Genomic DNA, 23,675 nt, shown 5'->3' with positions numbered 1-23,675 from the left:
TGTATGAATATATTATCTACAATAATACATTTTTAATGATATATTGGTTATTTAATAAGGTATATTTAAATATATTTTTATTAAAATATAATTATATTTTTTATAATCTTACCGACGCCTTTAGTAGTAAAACTGACTCTTTACCTTCTCAAGTCTGCCGACCACTGATGCAGAATATAGTCATCTTATTTCTAGGTAAAGTAAAAACTAAATCCCTTTCACATCTTGTCTAAGGATAATGGTTAAGAATGATGATAGTAATCTTCATTTCCCAATGATTAATTTCTATAGTATTCTGAATTTTAATAATGCACAAAGTCGTTTTTCCTAGTATGGTAAAGCACGAAAAAAATGGACAATAAGGATTTTGTTAGTATTGCATCCTTTGTTCTCTAGCTTAAAAGCTAGCTTCCAGTAACTTTAACAGAACTTTGAATTAAGAAAAGGGCGTTATTTTGAAACAACTTTGCATTAAAAAGCACGTTTTATTGAAATTACTGCATGAATTTGCAAATTTTGAGGATTTTATGTACGAAATATCATTTGCTAATTTTTGAAGTTTTAACCTAAAAAATTATTGTTTAAATTTACAAAGCTGTCTGTGACGAAATAAAAAAATATATATAATCAAACTAATAATGTATATTTAATGATTTTTAATACCATATTTCAACCACTCGTTTTAGTTCGGCCCGGTAATAGCTGTGATATATGGGAATTCGGCAACAATGAGGGAATATGGGAACGACCCGAAATCTCTCTTTTTCAGGAATTCACACATTGACGCTTACTTTTACACTTTGTAACTTGTATACAATTTTTAAATTGTACCACATTTTTCCTTTTTTTTCTCTTAATAATATATTTTGTTGAGATAATAATACAATCTGCCTAACTCGATTATTGAAGCTATATATTTTTAATCACTCAAGATAGAAAAAAAAATAGGAGAAATAAATAAATAGAGTAAAAATAAATAAATAATAATAATAAAAATAAACTAAAATACTGCATTTAAATTTCAATGAAATTATTAACATAAATAATAGTAAAATTAGTAAACAACTAGTGTTAAGAAAATTAAAGCAAATCAATCAAATCTAAAACAATAATGTACCTATAATAACTGCAATGTAACTGTTTTTTTTAGATGTAAATTATGTTTATATAAAAAAAAAAATGATAATCATATTATCAAATTAATGAATTAACATTCTGTTATAGATATTTATTTTGTTCTTGATTTATTTAAATTGAAAAAATGAAATTTCAAATCACAATATTAAAGATTCAAATAATAAAGAATTTGGGAATTCTGAAATATAAACTCCAACGGATTTTTGGAATTTAATACTGGACATAAATATTTTAAATACCATACATATTTTTTAAGAACTTTAAAATTGAGCTTTCCAGCTTTGTAGTCCTCATGATAATATTGAAAAATCATTGAATACAGTTCCATTTATTTCTTCAATAATGGCCAAAATTTTAAGTCACTAAGTTAGTTTATTGTGCATGTTCGCACAGACGTGGTAAGTATTTAACAAGTTTATTTGATTCAAACAAGATTAAGTAAGTTCCTCATGTCCATGTTAATATTATAATTTCCATAACATTTATTTTTGCAGGATTTTTGTGTTTTGTCTACAACTTTACACATTTTGGGTTTTTACAACACAATTTTGCACATTTTCCTTTTTTTTCTACAGGAACGAGTTTATAAAAGTTTATAAAAGTATAGACATTATAGCTATATAAGTTCAAAAATTTATAAAAAAATCTCAATAAAAATGTTTGGACAAGAGAGAAGACAAGTTAAGCCGTGTAGCTGTAAAACAGAAGGACGATGCCACGCCTATTGGAGTACAGTGGTATATATAGAGGAGGCAGCGGCAGGTTCCTCAAACTGGTGATAGCCTTCGCTATAGACCTATCCTCTTCAGTCAACATGTTCAAGCAGGTAGGTTACTCTTATTTAATTATTAATAATAATATAACAAAACCAATAATAATAACATAACAAATTTGTCACTGTTCTTCAATGGTAATCGTTTCAAGTTTTAAGCTTCTCAATTGAAACTTCTAACTCATATTTAAAAAATGGCATTTAGTCTTTGTATTAGTATTACTCGTCTCCTGAACTATTCAAAAGATTTAATAACAAAATTTCAAGTGGTTAAAATCAGTAGTATTATATAACCATTGAATTACAATAATTTAAGTAAATATAAATAAATCGCCAAACTATTCCGCGGTTTTGTTTGTTTAGTTATGCTAATAACTTATTTCCTTTTTCTATTTACTTAATGAAATTTAAAACTGAATTAATTAAAAAATGCAACAAGTCAATTGGGATTACTTATATTGCAATAGTACGATACAGTAATGTAGAGAATTTACCCATTCATAGAACTCCAATAACATATCTACATTAGGAAGTCTCGAGACCATCTTATTTAAAACCCGTAGGAGAAATATCAGGAATTAAAGGAAGGTTAAAAACAAGTAGGTTTGATTGAAGAGTTTGTCATGTAACGATTTATGTCTGGTCCTGCCCAAATCGGCAGTGTATGGAACACTCAAGTCATTAAGGATGATTTGATTAGTAACAGAGTTAGGAGCATTAAAGATTTTGGGTTGTAAGGGTTGGATAGGAGAGGAGTTGGGTGGTTTATTCTTAAGTCCAAATAGGTCTTATTGTACTCATATTACTAAGTATTTGTTATTAATTGAAATTTTAGAGCGTTTGTTTAGTAAGTGTTGTAATAGTCGGAATTGTTGAGTTCCCTGTCTTTTCAGACTAGTGTGAGGATTCCATGTTAGTTGTTTGTCGAAATGTAGTCTTAGGTTTCGGATCTGTTCGACAAGAATAAGCGAAGCAGAATTAAAATATACTAGTGGACAGTAAGTTGAATTAATTATGTTTTTGGTTTTGTCGAGATATAGAAATCAAATTTTGCTATTTATTTTTTAATATTATTTTTGTGGTAAAGAGGGAGAGGAAATAGGGAGGAATGTAACACGAACTGAAATCAGAGGCAAACTCTTATGCAGATTTATCATTACATATGTACATTATATCATCACTAACAAAGTTAGAGTAATGTAAAAAAAACTGTTGTTCTTAAAATCGAAAATCTGCACTTTAGTTATATTTTTTATTTCAATGAACAAATTTGGTTCCGTGTCAGTCTGTCTGTCTGCAGTGAATTCAGTGATTGAGCATAACCCACGCTACCACAGATCAATTTTGTGTAATCTTCACAAATTGCGCGGGTTGGTACATAAATAAAATAAAAAAAAGTATTTTCCTTCCAGTGCTCTCATTTCAAAAATTGCTTATCTTGTACGTTTTATTCGCAACCGAAAAATTGTGTAATATTTATAGTGTTATTATCATGACAGTAAACTGTCACCATGAAACTTACTTCATTAATTTAAAAGTGTGACTAATAATTTCTAGGTAAATCTTTTTAAAAAGCTTTCATTAGATCGAGTTCTACAAGATCCCTTCCTATAAATGCTATACCTGAAATATGTGGCCATATAATGCACTGTGAAATCATCTTCAGAACGTCTTTCTCTACCCATTTTGTTGGACAAAGGGTTTAATTAAATAATCAAAAGAGAATAAATGCTCTTTTAAAATAACATTTTATTTTTTTAAATTTGTTGATAACCTTTTGTACCAGAATATAATTAGTTAGCCTTTACCGCTGAGCGGTCTTTCCCGGCTCAAATACCTCAATATTGATTAATTGAGTATTAATTTATGCTATAAACCATAATTTTACGACTTTTGATCAGTTTTATGTCAAATGATTTTTCTCGGACAAAATGTTGATCTTATTTGTTTACGTAGTTCTGGTTTGTACCATTTTATGCAGTGTAGATACTCTAAACCACTCCTAGGTTGGATTAGGGTTAGATGGTTGGTGTTGAAGTTATTCCAATATACGAAAAAAAAAAAAACGAAGGCGAACATTTGGAGCAAAAAAATTTTTTTGATCAAAGTGAAAATTCATGTTTAAGATAATAGTATTTATTTACGTACGAAAACGAATATCAATATTAATTCGCCCTAAAAAATAGTTCATCTAGCTCAGTCGGTCCAAATTATTTCAATATTGTGCTCTTATAATAGCATAGTGGGGCAATAAGTTGGCAATTAATTTGTTTTATAGCTTAGAATAACAAAAAATAAATTATAATTTTATAAAATAAATAGTTAATTGAACTAAATGTGCACGAATCCACAAAACTCCAAGTTGCTTCAAGTAGACCCAAAAATTTGTTTTCTACAAAAGCGGATAAGAATCGTTTTTAGTGTCTTCAAACATCGTCAAATGGGAGTTTTCAAAGAAATAATAAAATATTATATTTGACCAGTTTAGAAAAAATATATTTGGCAAATACCAATGGTAGACAAACAATATCATAGCGAACAGCTTGTGGTTTGCTAGTTGGTCCCTTGTTTAGATCTCAGGAAGTCAGGGACAAGCATAAATGGAATAGTTTTAAAGGATACCGTAAGTTTACGTTGAAGGTGAACTGATGACAGCCCCGAGTATTTCATTTAAATTTTAAAATAGTTTTCTAGGATTGGAATGGATGCCAGAATCCTTGAAAAACTGAAAGGGAAAACCTCTATCTCTTAAACTGTTAAATACAATCTTCCAGGATAATAATAAATGTATATACAGGATATCCCTTCCTATAAATGTTCATCCTCCTTAACCTCTACAATTTTCTGAATTTTAATTTGTTTTTCGCCGTCATAACAGTGGCATCTAGCCTATCTCTTCCAGGGCACTTAACTCTGGAATTTTCCATAGAATGGGAAGAAATAATAATTTTATTTACGGATTCTGATGCTAAATCAGATTTTAAGTCGAATTCATACCAAACATTGTTTTGATTCGAGACGTTTTGGAAGGTACATCGCTAATACTGTTAATACGTTTTTCTGTTTTTTACGATTTGTACACAAAAGGTACAGAGGATCGAAAAGCCCCTTTAGAACAAACTCTTTTCAGTATTGAATTCTTTATTAGAATGAGACAGCAAATTATGATGACAGATTCTTTTTTATAGGAATGTGTAATGTGAAATCCATTTTTTTCTTGACAATTCCTAACTTGTCTAACCTCTATATCAAAATAAAACGTTGTGCTATTAAATTAATGTCATGACTTTTGGACCATTATCAAATTGTGATAGATTACGAATTTTTTTTCTACGTCTTTAGTTTCTTCTTATTTCCATCATCTTTGGTATCAATTTTTTTTTGTGAGTGTTTTTTTTAAACATTGATATTTGGCTATATATTAGTTGTGATTGATATTTCTAGCATTAATTTCCTCTGTATGTTCGCTTCCGTTATGTTACCCAACAGGATTCGCACATCTCTAATCTTATACTGTCAATCAATTGATTACCAGGCAATTGTTGGCTGGAGGGGTCTTAGATATTTTTAAAAGTGTTTTACCTCATCTACGACTTATTAAGGACTGAAAGAAGCAGGAAGTTTAGTGAGGTGTCTGAATGTTTTACTAGGAATTTTTCATGTCATGCATTTTTGACATTACTATGTAAAAAAAAATGATGTAATTTGTGATTTAAGATATTTAAATACCAGGTAATCAGCTAAGACAAAAAAAAATTATAAATGTTTTAATTATTTATGTAATAGTTTATTTTTAATTTTTATTTTCCTGAACAAGCGCAAATGTCTTAGAAATAAAAATTTGCACCTTGACAGAGGCATTGGCTAAACAAGTTACTCACAAATTCAATCAATTTACTAAATAGTGTATTAATAAGTGTTAAAAATATAAATGTTTTCGAGATATGAAATTTATTTCTTAAAATTTAGTAAGAGAGACTGTTGGAGAAAAGTTTTTGACGAAGATATTTTAGAATACTGAAAGTTTAATTTTATTTAGTAATTAGATCTCCTTTATTGGTAAATAACTACTTAGAGTTATTAGGTAGGTATTTACCTTTATCAATTGATTGGGTCTAAAAAGTGATTTGGAATAAAAATACTCCATTATCAACCTTGGACTTGCATAACCTTTAAAGCTACTAGAGGACCTGTAGTGTTAAAAAATCACTTTTGACAGTTATGTTCTTACGGTATTGCTAGGTAACTCTACAGCAGAATGTATCTTTTTTTCCTTTTGTGGAAGAAGCTATAAAAGTTGTCTAGCAAGAAAAAAAAACTTTTGACGGACATAAGTATTTCAGTTAGATAATTAAATCTTTAATATTCTCTTACAGATCCTCCATATCCTCCTGCTGATCGCAGTGGCAGTAGTCGCTTCCTCTGCAGCTAGAGAGTACCCACCTGGACTCAGCCCCGCACTCTGCCCAGACTATCCTTTCTGCGACAACCGCGTCATCGCCCTCTACTCCCCAGTGCCCTACACAGCTCCTGGATTCCCAGCTAACGTCAACCCTGCTGGCTGTCCCAACTACCCATACTGTAACTGAGTCTAATGTCTTCTATTAATTGTTAAATAAAATATCTTTCTTTTTTTTTTAATCTATTATTTTTATCTCTTATCCTTACAAATTTATTTAATATTACATTTAATTTTGCACGTTAGAAAGGATGCACATTTTTAGTACGTAGAAAATGTGTTAAGATATTGAATATAATGTAATACAAATTTATTTATTCAGATAATATTATTAAAAGAATATATTAATTTATATTGCTCTGTAAATAAAGCCGCAACTTAATTAACCAGGTCTTGCTTAGTTAAATATCAGATGAGATATTACAGGATAAGAAGAAGAAAAAAACAGCGTTACTGAGAAGATACTTCACATATTTAATATCAACTTAGAAAATGGACTTGAATTATAACTAAGATTAATCAAAATGAAAGACCCAAAAGATTTATACAAAATCTAAAGAAGGCCCATAAAAAATAAGAAGGTGCAGTTTCTTGTTTCTTGTATGTGGATTGCGAATTAGGTCGTTGTTTATATTAAGTCCTAACAAGTGTACCTGTTTAATAAAAAATGTATTTTTCTCTAGATGTTCTTTTATACTTCTTGGATTGTCAAGTTCAGGATGTTAGCGTTATCTCATTTCGTATAGGGGGTCCATTCCATGGAATGTTCGATAATGGATACATTGTATTAATCCATTGTATGCACGGAATGAACTTAAATAGTGCAGATTTAAGTTGTCTTCGTGTTGGATCAAGTAGGATGCACCCAGGCTTGCATCGGAGGTCTGAGTCATTGGTTGATTTAAGTTTGGATCTAGAATGTTTTTATTAAACAGGTGAATGTCTTCTTTTATAGTAATAATACTATAAAATGGACGGTTTTACTCATATGTAACTACATATGTGGGAGAAATTTCCGATATACGTCCGTGTAAAACATGGGCACAAGGGGTGCGGTGTCTCTAAACCCGCACAGCCGTTCAATATTGAGGGTACTTTATAGCCTTTGTCCTGCCCATTTCTTTTATATAACTTATACCAATAGAAAATCTATGATTAATAAATACATTAACGCTGAATGAATAAACATTATACTGTGGAAAAATGAGAAGGGTAAAAATTGATTGGTTCTTTATGATCTTATATATTAACCTTTAGGACGTGAGGACCTTTCTTACGGATGAAAATACACAGTCACTCAACTATTAACAAATCACAATCGATTGTAATACAAATTAAGCGTCAGTTCAATTAGTCTGAATTTTCGTATGCTTAAAGAGAAAATAAAATAAAGAAAGGGAATAACAGGGAAAACCCATAATAAAAGAAATAGTGGATGAGAGAGGGAATGAAACAGGAAGGGAAAAGAAGAGGAGGAGAAAATGAGAGAACTCTGGAGATTAAAATCTACTCTTTGATATTATTATTTAAAAAGATATATTATATAGATATATACATAGTTTTATTTTCGAAAAGAAAATTAAGAGGCAAACAAAATTTTAATTTAATTCTTTTCCAAGCTGCTTGGGCGTATCCAAAAACTAAAAATAACATTGTTACGTAATACCTGGGACAAGAGGCACAAACGCAATGAACCAAAAACAAAGAAAAGGATTTTTTATTGTAGTACAAAAGTAACCAAAAGCACACCAAGTCCACAATATTCACATACTTGTTCTTTTTCCGTTTAACACTGCTCTCCAGAGAAACATCGTTCACCAACGGACCGATCAAATCGATCGGTTATCTATCATTTCTCTCCCCAGGGGAGATAACTTCATTACAGTATCATAATTGTCCTTCTTCTTCCCGTAGAGCATGGATACATATCCGAGCTTCACGATACACATCCCATTATTTTTTTCCGATTTCAATACATATTTTGATTTTGAAAATTTTTATTTTAAATGAATTTTTCTTCTTATCTAAGTCTCCTCTAATATCACTAATAGTTCTTCCCATTATGAAACAAAAAGTATTAGTGCTTGTAGTTTTTATACTTGTACTTAAGAGCTAATACTATAAGGCTTCGTTATAAAAGTTTTCTATTCTTTCCAATCCAAACTCTCTGTTAACGTGTGTCTTAAGAGTGATGGCGTCTTCTACTGGATCTTTTGTAGAGTTGGCTAAATATAGCCTCGTACGTCATCCTGGGAAAAGTATTAACCCTTATATATCTATAAAGTCTCTGATGCTCGGAAAACATCGTTTCTAATAAAACCTTAGTTCTGAACACTCATTTTACTAAGGAGAAATTAAATTTTTAATATTTAATGTTTAAATCGAAATTGTACATATCTAAACTGAACTAGCTATTGACACTGAAACCACTAGATTTACCTAGATTATTTGCAATAATAATTTAAATCATCATTAGATGAATCATAAAATCATCATAAAACCTTTTAAAAAATTCTATTCCCGTTACCAGCAGTTAAAGATACTGTAGCTTACAACGTGGGAAATCCAACATGATCTCGAAGACTGAAGGCCAGACTAATATAAGAAACTCTGCAATGAAGTCTATGCTTATTTTCATTATTTTTTTTCTCATATTATTTTTTTAGTATAGAAATAAAAATATTAACCCTTGTTATACCTAATGAAACCTTGAATAGTAAAAAAACATGATTAATGACTACTACAAAGTTGCTATTGCGCACATAGTACCCTATTAGGACCACAGGCTTATTGCGCCGAAATCTAACAAAATACAAAAGAAGCAACAAGATCAACAGATAATTGTGCCACAGACACGCATACTGAACAATGGCCATATTTTTTTCTTTCACTCAAGGGTCTCTAAAACGGATAACTGCGTTGAAAACATCGCGTCAAGAATTGCACCCAATTACAATACTCTCATAGTTAATCACTAACAGAATGAAATGAAATAGCTTTTTATTTATGCAATAAATTAAAATCATTACAAAATATAATATATACAATCAAAGAAGATAGAGAGAAAAAAAAATGTATATGTACAATAGTTGACAAAACGTTAGCTTCTATCAAATTTTTTTTCCATCTTTCTGTATCCTTTCCTGCATAGGCCTTCCCTTTCGGGAGTAATAGTCAGCACTTCCCGGGGTGACCAACCCTATTGGGAGACGAGTCCTTTCCATAATAACAGAATAACAAAGGATTAATGATGGTAATAATTAATCTGTACTCTACGATATGCAATCATTATTTCTAAAGTGGCCAGTGGCGATCAGTCACAAAGGAACGATGAATTGGACTGACTGGAGTGTATAGAGGAAAGACGATTCCATGGTTACCGACCAGTCTCTATCTGTATCCCTAACACTTTTATAATACTTTCCAGTCTACAAATATTTCAATCTAGAGATCTGTTGAATACTAACGATATACAAGTATAAGCTAATGTAATCATTAACCCGAACTTATAATAGAGTACGTCCATAGAAACGGAACGTCTTAAATCTGACAGGTACGCGCAGCTTGAGCAGTCCACTCTTTTAATTGGGCTGAGATGTAGAAATAGAGACGAGCTACTATAATCCCCACATTTTCGCATTTCAGTTGTGCTAGCACTGTACCCTTTCTATAGGTACTAGGATTTTTTAATAGAAATTTAGCATACAAAAGTTAACTTCAATTTCAATTCTTGTTTAAGTTATTTGTTTTTAGAGCTTCTTCTCTTCAATGAAGAGAGCCTATAATTATTTTAATGATTTGATTATGAAATACCGCAAATTTTTCCAACCTGCCAATAAACTTAGCTCCATTTTTTGTTTAAGAAATAAAACATTCCTTTCTTACTAATAATTTATTGCAAGTAAACCACAATGGCTCCTATTCATCCCTCTATTTTCAATCTTCGCTGGTGTTCCTAAAGGTAGTATCCTCGGTCCCATCCTCTACACCGTCTATACAGCTGACATCCCAACAACTCCTAACATTATCCTCACCACTTATGCCGATGACACATGTGTGCTCGCAGTTAATAATAATCCTTTGATTGCACTCCAAACTCTCCAGTCCCATATCACATCCCTCGAAGAATGGTGTCGAAATTTGCGGATAAAAATAAATCCCAACAAATCCCATCAAATCACCTTTACTCTTCGTCGTAAACCTGCCGACTGCCCTACAGTATACTTTAATAATGTGGGTCTTACCCCTGTAGAACAGATTCGTTATCTTGGACTACACCTTGACAAATGACTAACCTGGAATCCTCACACAAGACTGAAAAGACAGGAAACTCGACGCAGATTCTGACTATTTATTACAGCACTTACTAGACAAACGGTCTTAACTTCCAACTCATTAGAAAAGACTGATCTACATGACAATAATTTATTTATTATTTATTTATTTATTTAAAGGCCCATTTGGACATACAGAGTTGAGCTTTGGTGCTCCACTAAACCTTCGAATTCCTCTCGTATCCAATCCTTACAATCCAAAATCCTTCGTAAAATCCTCAATGCTCCTAATTTTGTTACTAATAAAACCATCCATAAAGACTTAAATGTTCCTTATGAAAAAGATCTAGGCCGAACTCCATATCATCCCTTCCATTATAAACTCCCTAACCACCCAAACCCACTAGTTTCTAACCTTGCGTCTTCTTCCATTTCTGGCAACCCTCCGAGGCGCCTGAAAAGAAGATGGCCTCGTGACCTTATATTGTAAAATGTTTTTAGAGTTCTACTAATGGGTAGTTTCTCTACATGGTGTATCATATCATTATGATCTTACTTCAAATTTGCTTGTCAAAATATTTTATGTACAGTTGTAAATGTCAATAAATAATTAACAAAAATTTTTTTTGTTTTATTCTCCAAGGAATGCACCTTAGCACATCAAAAATGATGTTCAAATAATTACAATTGAAGGAGATGTAAACATATTCATTTAGTCATATCAAGGCAATTACAAAGGCAGACGGATGTCGCAAGAGCTTGTGTGATGATATAAGAGTTTGAGGCCAAGTTGTTATAATATTCAAACAAATTATGTACATTTGTTTTTATTTCTTTTTCTGTAAAACCTGTAGTAGAAATACACTGGCAATGAACTTGAATGCAATTTCAATAAGTAGAAAAAATACTCTAAGGAAGCTGAGGAATAAACTACTGATTCCTGTAAGTGGATTAAAACTGCAGAATATGCAACCAAAGTTAAGAAGTAACCCTTTTAGACGGTGTTGTTTTCCTTTTGTATCCAGTAGTATCTCATCTTGTATTTAACCGAATAATCGGTACTTTTATATAATACTCGTCCATTTACATGCTGTAGTTCATGCAATTACTGGTCATTTATTATGTTAAAAAAATAGTCTTGCTTAAGGTGTAATGAGTAGTATTTAAAATTATAACAAACATTATTAAAGGATTGGTAAAACACACTAAAAAATGTTTTTGAGTAAAAAAAAGAAAGATTTTATTTAACAATTAACAGAAGACATTAGACTCAGTTACAGTATGGATAGTTTGGACAACCAGCAGGGTTGACGTTAGCTGGGAATCCAGGAGCTGTGTAGGGCACTGGGGAGTAGAGGGCGATGAGGCGATTGTCACAGAAAGGATAGTCTGGGCAGAGTGCGGGGCTGATTCCAGGTGGGTACTCCTTGGCCAAGGAGGTGGCGACCACTGCCACGGCGAACAGGAAGAGGATCTGGAAGAGAAGGTACTTGAGTAGTTAGTAAAGTGAATAAATGGCTCATCTTTTCTACATCAGTACTTTACAATAATAAGACTCCAACATGGTTCAAAACTATAATTAAACTAGCTCAAGTGGAATGCTTGATTTGGAACGCAAAAACTACACTGCTCTTTACGTACCAAATTGATAATGGTTTTGAATCATATTTGAGTAAGTATATTATTAATTATTAAATAAGAGTAACCTACCTGCTTGAACATGTTGACTGAAGAGGATAGGTCTATAGCGAAGGCTATCACCAGTTTGAGGAACCTGCCGCTGCCTCCTCTATATATACCACTGTACTCCAATAGGCGTGGCATCGTCCTTCTCAAATCAACACCTCGTCTTTATGCTCCACCAGTGGACTTAATTATACGGAATTCGGTTTTATGATTGAGGGCCGTCTCGAATTGTAATAAAACTTCACAATATCGGAACCTCTAAACACCCAATTTAATAAGAAAAAAAATATTAGTTTATTCATAAGACATTGCTGATGTGCGATTGAGAAGTATGGGGTGCATTTATAACATCCTGTAAGAAAAAAAAGTAACAATTATTTCAAAATACGTTCCTAAGAACTGCAATAGGTTTATAAGGAATAATCAATAACATCGCGATCTGCAAATTTAATGAAAAGATGAATTCATCAAAAAACGTTTTCAAAGCTCCATTTCGAGCAGTTAAGGTGCAGTGGCTTACAACATGGGAAATCCAACGTGGTCTCGAAGATTGTTGGACTAACGTATGACATTCTGCCATGAACTCTATATTTATTGTTATTTTCATTTCCTTTCTATTTTCTCAAAATATTTTTTTAGTATATAAGTCACTTATTTATTTTGTTACTTCTATAAATATTAGTTGATTTGTTTGTCAATTTTCATGTTTCTTTCATTATAATATTACATAATTATTGTTATTATTTCTGATATATGTATATACATTATTTTGATTTTTTTTATTAATTTATTATTTTTATTATGAAATTATTTAATTACTTACACCCCCACATAACAATTGTTAAAAGCAAATCAAATAGTTATAATTAGCGTGTAAGACCCATCAGGTCTTTTATAAGTAATAATTTCAGATATATTCAAATAATGAATTTGGATTTTCTGTTAAAATAAAATTTACCGAAGTTATATAACTATTAAAAAATAAAATCGTATTATGTGTTTAAGAAAATACATTTATGTTATAATCCTAATCAATTTGATAAGAAGCACAAAATGTTTTGTAAACAAATTTATTTCTTGTGGTTATTACATGTTTAAGCTACGTGTATTGCCTAAATCAGTTGCGAAAACAAGTGTACCGTTATTTGTCGTACGGAATACTCCAGTCAACTGAAATACTGTGACAAATTCAACGAGTACACGTAAGACATATATGTATATATATATAACTAGTTAGAAATTCCTTTTTCCGTTCATAAAATACTAATTCATAGAGGAGAAATAATAAGAAATGTCGATTTACTACTGTTTCAGGTGAAGAAAAATGCTTCTAATAAAGTCAGGATAAAAATTCTTCAGCTATATAATTCTGTACCTTTATTTTATATATTTAACATCTATTTTACTATGTTTCGACATCATGCAAAACATTTTCAGGTTTTGTTTTTTTCTAAAAACTAATAATCATAATTAATTTCAATCTTAAATTACCAGAATTATTATGTCTTGTACTATCACACTCGATCTAGATTGTCCTTGATTACTTAATTAAAAAAATTAAAACTGTAGAAATTCAATTTTACCATGGAAATTTTTGTTTAAAGAAGCACTGAGGTCATAAATATCATCTAGACGTCATATTTGTAGGAGAGACTGATATTTGTAAAAAAAAAAAAAAATTACGATATTAGGTATTAAATTGTCATCTGACTAATCCACTTTTCTTGAGATTACTCTTTATATCACTCACAGAGAACAGTGGAGTAACTGGAAAAACATCATTGTAATTTGCACAGTGTCTCTCTTTAGAGCCATGAAGAATATATAAAAATGTGGAGTTTTAAGTTTGTATTTTTTATTATATTTAAAAAACAACATTTTTGCAGATATGAGGTAGTCCTCTTTAGCTATTTGGTATTGAATTTCATACACTATTTTTTTCCACTCCCCAACTCAAATAGTAAAACCCTTTGACACAATATGATAATTTTATCTTATACGCTTCTTTGATTAATTTTAAGTCCCCATTTAAATGAGATGTCAAACTGCATTCCAAAATATTTATAATTACCAAAAAATGATAAATGTTGATGCTACCCAGATGCAATGCTGGATAGAATGTACCAGCTCTACTATTGTATAACACTCTTGGGATATTGATAAGGCTTTTCACCCATGTAATGGTGTATTAAATAACTTTTCATATGTTGAGATGACACTACTTTATAATCATGAGGACATTGGGCTTCTCACCTGTATGATGAGCCACTGTGTATCTTTTTAGTGTATCAGAAATAATTGATTTATAATCAGGATGAGAATATTTATAAGGCCTAGGAACTTGTAGCATAAACCAGATGCAAAGACTATTGATTGTTATTATTCTTTTTGTTTTATCAACTGCTCCAAGTTTAACCCTACTTTTTGTACATGTGTTTTTCTCTACTAAAATCAATACATTGCATTTTGTATTTCATTTCAACTGAACTGTATACTTCTCGAATGCCTTTCCAGCATATTAGAAGTTACTGTTTTATAACCATAATGAGAACAGTGATAAGGCTTTTCACCTGTCTGACAGGCCATTATATGGTATTTCATTGTTTGGGATGTTACTCTTTTATTTTCACATTAAGGATATTGAATAAGCTTTTTACCTTTATGACAGTAAAAAATATGACTTTCCATGTTTTGAGGAATTGCTGCTTTGTAATCACAATGAGAACATTCATTAAGTCTCTTACTTTCATGAGGGGATTTTATATGTCTTTTTATTGTTTGAGAAGTTACAGTTTTCATATCACACCAAGGAAAGTGGTTTACCTTAGTTTTCCAGCCATTTTGAAAAAAAAATAAAAATAAAATTGCAAGTTTACAAAAGTACAATTAATAGAATCTAGCTAAAATAAATCTAATCAAATAATAAACTGAATATTTCTAAATAAAAGTAAATTACAGTAATTAAAAAATTAAGAGGAAAAGTAGGTAGAATAATAAAAAAGATACAATACACAAAACCTTACACCATAGGTGTAATAATTGTGAATAGGTGATTCACAATTATTTGAAGACTTCCAACAAAGTGAAAACCCGATTATTATAAAACTTTTTTTAGGTGACCAATCTGAGATTTTCAGCAAAAGTATTTTTCTTTCTAAATATTCAAACCATCCACAAAGCCAATTTGAAAATCAGGAACATTGTTATTCGGTGGCCCGGAAGCACTCATGACACAATAATTTTTAACAACTCAAATGTTAAATTAAATTTTGAGTTGTATTAGTCAGGATAGAGAGAACCCTTTGCTAAATTACCTGTTAACACCTTACTTGTACAAAACTCTATATCAAGAGCTGAAGAACTTTACAATTAATCTATGAATTGGACAAGGAATGTTGTAGAGAGAAGTGAAAAAGGTTTGGAGATAATGTTTTCCTGCAGTGGCTCAGAGGTTGAGAGAAAAGCTTTCTACTGTGGAAGCAATTGCTATATCAACAGGAATAGCATATGAATTAAACAATTTGTATGAATTATTAATTTGTATTAAATAATGAATTAAATAATTAGTGAATTTGGCAGTTGGGATGTTTTACTTTTTCTCAATAGCTCTTGGTGTATGAATCTATTCTGCATTCAGAGCAGCATATAGGTGATTCTCATCAGGCATACACCTTAGCATTAGTCAAAGGGCTTGCTTTTACTAAGATGTGCCTTAAGGGGTTTAGTAAATTAATTATAAATAATTATCAAAAAAAGAATAAGCTATTGATGGTGGTATTTAATTCAAAAGATTGACCTACAACATTCAAACTTCACATATTTTATTTTGTTAGGAAATGGAATCTTTTAGATAATATATCTATTCCCAAGTCCACCATCTATAATACAATAACAAGTTTAAAATACAAAATACAACAATATAGTTTATAAAGTTATTTGACATTGCATACAATTTGTTTTTGTTTTTTCTAATAATCTCCATGTATTATTGCTTGTAATTTTAAAAAAATTGAGAAAACTAAATGATTTATAATTATTTTTATATATTTATTATAATATACTTGTCATATATCAATCTCCATTTCAGGGATTTTAGTAATTTAAAAAATAATAATCTATTCTATATTATTGTCAATTACTGCTTTTTGTTAAGGCTGTAATATGATGGACCATTTTATTGTTTTATAATTTGAGTTTATAAATTAATCATTTTATTTTTCTATTCATTTCATTCGCTTTGCTGATTTCATTCAAATTTTCCTATATTGTTTGACAAAGTTTTATTGTCCTAATAAATACCACTCAATTTATGATTTTGTGTGATTATCTATATAATTTATTTTAGTTTTTATCTTGTTTATTAACAATTGCATTTGTTTGAATCCTATGTTTATTATTTCTTTTCTGGTGGCAGTTAAAACTGTGTTACATTATAATTAACTACAAATTAGTCACAAAATAAATTGTTTGAATTATGTAATTTAAAATGAATATGTAGAGGTATTTTGTTCTTAATTCTTATTAAAATATGAAAAATCACTCACAAAATGAACCAAAAGGGAAATTTTACCTATAAATTGTAGAATTTTAGGTAAAATCACACTCAAATACAACACTCCAAAAAGTAATAAGATGGCTATAATCTCTCTAATATTCAATTAAATGTCACAAAAACAATAAATTGAGTAATTATATTATAAATATGAGTTGTGAAAAAGTTTACATAGAAGAAATATTGAAGATATGGGAATAAATAAATTACCCAGTACATCTCTAATAGTGAAAATGTTGAAAATTTAAATCCAACATAATTATTATATAGAAATATTTAAATATATAAAAATATAATCATTGATAATAATCAAAATATGTAGATCAGAATTATAACAGTGATTGATTAAGGTATTCATTTCGAGGAATAACACACTTATTTTTTATAGATATTTTACAATTTATTGATGTTTAAAATTTTTAATTACTTTAAATATTGAGGGCTCAAGGCAAGAACATGATGCAAATATTTCATTAGAGCAGATTGGAACAATTTTACAATTCTTATTAAATGTTTTAAATAGTTGATGTTTGATAATATTATTAGTAAATATGTTAGAAATTCTAACACAATAAATAACTTGCTAAAGAGCTTTTTGTACACAATTTTTATTGTCTTCAAAATAGAATTGACCAATAGCTTGTCATATTCTTGCTCCAAGAATGTGAAAAGCATTCAAATATTATCCCTTGTGGGTGTATGATACATGTTTAATAAATTTAGAAGAGCTAGATAATTTTCAAGTACATTGTTAATCATCTTTTAATTTTTTTTTTCAATATGAAGCTTTACATATAATAGATTAGAGAACAGACAGACAGTACGCAACATTGCCTGGCCCAACAAAATATAAAAAATATGAAGACTGTAGGGTGTATGTTATTCCTTCAAATTAAATACCATAATTAATAATTTAATTATTTGAAATAGGAAGTGCAGGAAAGTAGTATTTTTTTTTTCAGAAAAGGGATAAAAGTCTTACTTTGCTGGTTTATAATGAACCATGTCAAGGATCAAGTTCATTATAAACAAAGTAAGACTTGAACCACTTTTCTGGAAAAAATTAATAATAACTTGCAACCTCTCATTTTCTATTTAAATTTAGTGTAATTGTTTTCATTCGCAGATTGTGTTCCTCTCTCATTAATTGCTGTTTAAGAGAGGATTCATTGTCTAATATTTCCAGATCCTTTCGATGTTTTTCCTCCATTAATTTCATCTTCAACTGATGTATTTCTTTCTTATGCTTTAGCTTTCTATAAAATATCTCTTTATTCTGCAATGTTCTTGCTTTTGAAATTTTCTTATTTTTCTCTACCCTTTGTGATTCATCTTTCACTTGTGTTCCTAAAATGCACAAGAAGAATTAGCTCATGATATAAGAATATGCAATCAGACACCTTAATTAAACTACTTGAAAAGTAGGATGGCTCCAACTTTAAAAAAAGTAGTTAGTAGTTGTATTAAACTGAGCAACCCACAAGGCACTCTTGGAATAATCAAACAGAGTATTGGTAATTATTATAATTATTACAAGATTTGAGTTAAAATCTGTCAAAGTCATGGAATTCCTAAGTGCAACTTTTTCTGGGGCTTCAGGTCTCCAGAAGCACAGACAGCTAATAAAGGATTATGGAGCTGTCTACATTTTATAATCACACAGAGAGAAGATATGAATTTGGTTTAGCATGAGTAATAGTGACATAAGAAGCAATCAATTACCACTTCTACAATGTTACATACTGTCAGTTATAAAAATAATTAGTACAAATTAATTTAAAAAAAAAAAAATAAAAACCTGCACTCTTATAACCCATGATGAATCGGAGGTTGAGTACTTTGTAAGGAAATACTGTTTCTAGAACAATATTTATGTAAGGAGGTGGTTTGTTCAAGAACACACTCAACCGCCATGTTTTATCCCAAATTAAAGTTACCCACTTTATATAAAGTGGATATGCTTCAGGAGGACTCCCGAACTCACAGGGCTGATACACAGCTGAAATAACAGAATAAATAACAATCTGCTACAGCCAGATCCAAACCGGGTTCTAGGAGATAGTAGCATAGCACTTTACTCATTGAGCTACCTCAATCCCTTAATTAAGTAATTAAATAAATTCAATTAATAACGATTATAATATTTATTATATGATTACATTTAAAATCATTATATTAAATCAATATTAATTTAATAACTATAATAAATTGCCAATAAATTCAATAAAGAAATTTTAATTAAATTAATCATAAAAAGAGCCTCAGTTAAATAAAAGCTAAATAATAGTGTTTATTGTAATATATATTATATCATATTGCAAAGTCAATGCAAATGAATAATAATAATTATTATTATCAATAAATTATTTATAATTCATTTTTGTACTATATTATTCAATTTCATAATTAAACTTATGTTCATATACATTTAAATTAATTAATTAAATTAAGTTAGAAATTTAATTTCTGTCATAAATTTGTTTGATTAAAAAAGAAATTCAAGGAATAAGCTGTTTTAATTAGTTTTGAACAAGTGACAATGGCAACTAAAAAAGTGATTCCAGCCACATAGGTACATATCTATTACTTATTTTTCAATTTAGCACATGAAATTATTTCAGATATAATTACCACACCTGGGGAAATTGGTATTTGTTTAGATATTGTAAGAGATTTTGTGAAAGAATTACTGTGCTTTTATGAATGTTACAACCATGTGACAAAAGTATTGAGCACTATAGTTTTATAATTGTAAGGGTACAAAGAGACATCATTCCAATATAGTCACAGTAAATAGGTCAAGGAGAATATGGAAAGGAATCAAACCAGTAAAAATAACAAGGAGATAGCAGAAGTTTATAGCATTAATGTTACTCACTATAATCTGGGCCAAGCAGTTCTTCTTGTTTCACTTGAATAGGTCCATCTGTTCACATATTAAGAACATTTAAAAAAAAAAAATACAACTAAATATCTCGTTATATCAATACCCAATTTAATTAAACAACTCAAGATCAGAAGTAAATAAGGACATGAAATTTTGAACCTTTGCACACAGCACTGTTTCGGATGGTTCTCATAAGCAACTGGACACCACTTTTTTAAAAAAAAACCTACACTGTGAATTTGAAATACTATTTTGTACAACATTGGAACCAAGTAAGGCATTGTAATGAAATTGGGTTTATATGTATTAGTGGACATTGAAGAATACATGTTATAAAACAGAATGGTAAATTCTGAATCATTTCCCAATATGCAAAGCAGGTTGATATGGCCATGTTTCACAACTCGTCTTCACTACTCCTAATATCACGAATCTCATTGGTGTTGTATTTAAAAAAAAAATGATTATAAGATGAAATAAAGGATAACAAAATGGCTTGGAAATTATTAAGGGTAAATTACAAAATCAAAACACTTCCATATTATTGCAGACATCTTTACTATTCAACGCTTCAATATGATATGAGTTCTTGTAAATTTCTTTTCTGTTTTTGGAATTCTTTACTATCTTATCTATATTATTGAACCATACTCATGTACCTTAGTTCCACTAATTCTAAATATTACTCAATGGATTAGAGAAGTGTATAGTCCATCATGAATACACTTTGCACATTCTCTTTGGATTTAAAACTGGTTGATTTATTTATCAAGCATCTTGATATCGTTATCTTATTTTGATCTATTTTAATAGAAAACTACAGAAAAAAATTTGTTTCTTTAAAAAATTTGGTGGAATAAGTTCATTCTCCATTATTGTTAATTAACTTTTATGTCCCCTCAGAGGGGATAATTGAGTGATATGCTAGACTTATGTTGCCCTCTTGGGGAGGAGAATAGAGTGCAAAATGTTATGAAGGTAAAAAAAAAGATATAATAATAAAGGATAAAAATGATTTTTCAAGCAAATGTAAACTTTTTTTTTCTCAATCTAATTCTCACTATTATTTTAATCTTGGTAAATTTAAAAAAGCTTTTAGCTTAGAATATGTAAAATAAATATACAGTTTAGATATCTTCTTATTCAACAGATTCTAATCAAAAAAATTATATCAAGAAGGATAAATTCAGAATGGAGTTTATTTTCATTGTTGGTGCACTATGAATGCAGACATTATCAATACCAAAGGTTTAATTATGGATAATATTTGTTCAAGAAGATTTTTAGAGGATACTGTTAGAGGAAGAGATAAAGAGATACCAAAGGGAAGAAGGATTTAGATCAAAAACCATCTATACCTTTCACCTCTTTTGTATCTGTTCATCTCTTCCTCTACCCATACACTCTCAAAAACGTCATCAACAAATATTGTCCATATTCAAACCTTTGGTACTAGTCTCACCATTATAATAAAAATTACGAGGAATACAGTCTACATTATGGGAGTTATATTGGTGAGATCACATCAAATAAGATCTACCTTAGATTACCAAATCTTTGTTCCTCTAGGATTCTATACCTTCCTATATTTTCATTCCAACTTTTAAATACTGCCAATTCAATCAACTCCTAAGTCCCCAATTCTTTAAAACTTATTGATGTTTCCGTTTTTTTTCTTTTCTGATTTACATAATGCTAGGTTCAAAGGTCTTAGTTTTTAGGCCCCCTTCAGCAGCATAAATAGCAAAGCATCAAAGACTTCACAACTATACAGCCTGGAATTGATGCCCCCTGATGTACATGCCAGAACCAGGCTACCCCTACAACCATGGCTGATACATGGGACTCGTAGAATACACACTGAGGATCGAACGAGTGTTGTACATGTTGTTCACCATTTTGCTCCCCAAAGTATGAGGCATCAGTATCACATCTATACTCCTGGATGAGCGAGCAGCGAAAATGCAACTTCTCAACAGAAAAGACCTACTAGGGAACCTCCCCATTTATATGTATAAATTAATATTGATCTTATTCATTCATTAACTAACATATTAATTTATCTGTCCTCTCAGGGATTATATTTGGCCTTTAAAAAGATATCAGCATATTAACCCATAATGCTAGATGTCTATGTATTCAACCTTGCTTTTTCTTATAAAATTAATAAAAACTCCGACAGCTCACAATAAAGGGTTCCTGATTGTAAAATACTTATTGGCCCCTGATATAAACAATTATGAATAGATTTTCTCTATTTATATTCTTTTTCTTGTTAATATCTAAGTAACTGAACATTCTTTCTATAATTCCTTAAGAGATTTTAAATAATCCTTTTCATTATAATTATTATACAACTTTAAACAACAAGAAATTTTTCATATAAGCATACTTTGTACAAAATGCATTATTATTCTAAATAGACTTGTCCTAGGCTAAATAAAAAACATTATTATTGATATTTAGAAATGCGAAAAGTAGTCAACAGAGTTTAATAAAACATATTTGCCTCACCATCCTCTGGGACAAGCAATTCTTCTTGTTTTACTCGAACAAGTTCATCTGCCAACATGAAGATAATATTTTAGCTAAAATAACAGAATTAAGTATCTCACTGAACATATAACTAATTTTAATAAGGAAATAGAAGAAGATACATTTTTCTCACCTTCATCTGGGACAAGCAGCTCATGTTTCACTTGAACAAACTCATCTACCAACATAATAATATTATAAACATTAGACTAATTAAAATTTAATAAGAAAATTAAAACTTCAAAGTAAAAATGTAAATAAATTTACGAGGATACAGGTTTATTTATTAATTTATTATATTTAATCATTAAGACAATTGATACAATGACAAATATTAGAAAAATAAACAATACAATTTTCTTTCAAACAATGAAAAACTTACTAGGAAACTCAATTTCATCAGTCATTTCTTCTTTTACTGAAACACTAGAGTGGTTTATACCTGAAAAAGTAAACATCACGAATAGAAAATATGTTGAACGAAAGTACAGTCAGCCTTATTACAATTGAAAGGTTAATCGACAAAATTCATTGCACTGATGAACACCAGTTGGATTATAATATCTTCTTCAAAACAGTACTTATGTATTTTGAATAACATTAGATTCCCAACAGGATTAAAATTAATTGTACCACAAAGTTATGTCTAAGGTTGTAAGACAACAAAAATAAAATGCTCCAAATGTGACAATAATTTTTGAAAAAATTGTGCGAAATTTGAACTAATCAGTGGAAACCTAATATCAAAATCAAGTGGAAAAAAATACTGTTTAAAATAATTATAAATTTACTGATGATAAAATGACTGATTAAAATAATTACTAATAATTGGTAATCAAAATAATTACCAAGTCAAATACAACTGTGATAAATGTTATGAGATTTGTTTTTTTACAGCATTTATGAATTCAATTCAAAATCTCCTTATCAATAGTAAAAAAGATACTATAAAATAGGAATTTATTCAAGATAAGAGATATTCTCACCTACTTGTTCCATAACTGTATGACAACTACCGGCTGTTAACAGATTTCAATAACCACTGGAAGCATACTTCAACCGTAAGGAATTGTTTTTCATCCAAAGAGGTACCCAACTGTGAGGTCATATTTACTCTTTCATATATAGGTAAACAAAAATAAAAACTGACTATTGCCGTGACAACCATGGAAACAAAAAAACATTTAGTTATAAATTCAGTTTATTTACATGTCTTTTATTCTTCATTACCTTCTACAACTTTATGTGTTAAAGATAATTTTTTCTAAAATCCGTGACTTTCTAACAGTATATTTTACATACATATGTATATTTGTATGTATATGTGTGTGTGTGTGTGTGTGTGTGTGTGTGTGTATATATATATATATATA

At 29.7% G+C, this 23,675-nt stretch overlaps 2 protein-coding genes across 6 annotated transcripts; one reads left to right on the top strand and one right to left on the bottom strand.

Moving 5' to 3' along the window:
• The first annotated feature begins 1,816 nt into the window (after positions 1-1,816).
• Positions 1,817-6,550, top strand: LOC106680925 (uncharacterized). The gene is made up of 2 exons (XM_014420960.2): positions 1,817-1,963; positions 6,286-6,550. The coding sequence occupies exons 1-2, from the start codon at positions 1,850-1,852 to the stop codon at positions 6,496-6,498; spliced, it is 327 nt and encodes a 108-aa protein (XP_014276446.1). The 5' UTR covers positions 1,817-1,849; the 3' UTR covers positions 6,499-6,550.
• Positions 6,551-16,583: 10,033 nt separating this feature from the next.
• Positions 16,584-23,397, bottom strand: LOC106680895 (DNA ligase 1). 5 transcript variants are annotated; one of them, XM_014420913.3, is made up of 6 exons: positions 23,289-23,396; positions 22,685-22,744; positions 22,436-22,480; positions 22,282-22,329; positions 19,759-19,806; positions 16,584-18,227 (listed from the first exon to the last, which is right to left on the bottom strand). In XM_014420913.3, the coding sequence occupies exons 1-6, from the start codon at positions 23,299-23,301 to the stop codon at positions 17,965-17,967; spliced, it is 477 nt and encodes a 158-aa protein (XP_014276399.1). In that variant the 5' UTR covers positions 23,302-23,396; the 3' UTR covers positions 16,584-17,964. The 5 variants fall into 5 exon arrangements, with proteins under 5 accessions (XP_014276399.1, XP_066907693.1, XP_014276424.1 ...); XM_067051592.1 differs by having other exon boundaries at positions 23,293-23,352; XM_014420938.3 differs by having other exon boundaries at positions 22,681-22,744; positions 23,293-23,348.
• Between the last annotated feature and the right edge of the window lie 278 nt (positions 23,398-23,675).

The sequence above is a fragment of the Halyomorpha halys genome, unplaced genomic scaffold, assembly GCF_000696795.3.
Source record: "Halyomorpha halys isolate HHAL.00 unplaced genomic scaffold, Hhal_1.1 Scaffold18.1, whole genome shotgun sequence".
Taxonomy (NCBI): Eukaryota; Metazoa; Arthropoda; class Insecta; order Hemiptera; family Pentatomidae; genus Halyomorpha; species Halyomorpha halys.
This window is presented reverse-complemented; position numbering and strand designations above follow the sequence as displayed.

Coding starts and splice junctions, on each gene's coding strand:
- LOC106680925 (XM_014420960.2), top strand. CDS start 1,850: ATGCCACGCCTATTGGAGTACAGTGGTATATATAGAGGAGGCAGCGGC. Junction 1,964..6,285: donor CAGTCAACATGTTCAAGCAG/GTAGGTTACTCT, acceptor ATTCTCTTACAG/ATCCTCCATATCCTCCTGCT.
- LOC106680895 (XM_014420913.3), bottom strand. Junction 22,330..22,435: donor GCTGCTTGTCCCAGATGAAG/GTGAGAAAAATG, acceptor TCATGTTGGCAG/ATGAACTTGTTCGAGTAAAA. Junction 18,228..19,758: donor ACTGCTTGGCCCAGATTATA/GTGAGTAACATT, acceptor TGTGCATTTTAG/GAACACAAGTGAAAGATGAA.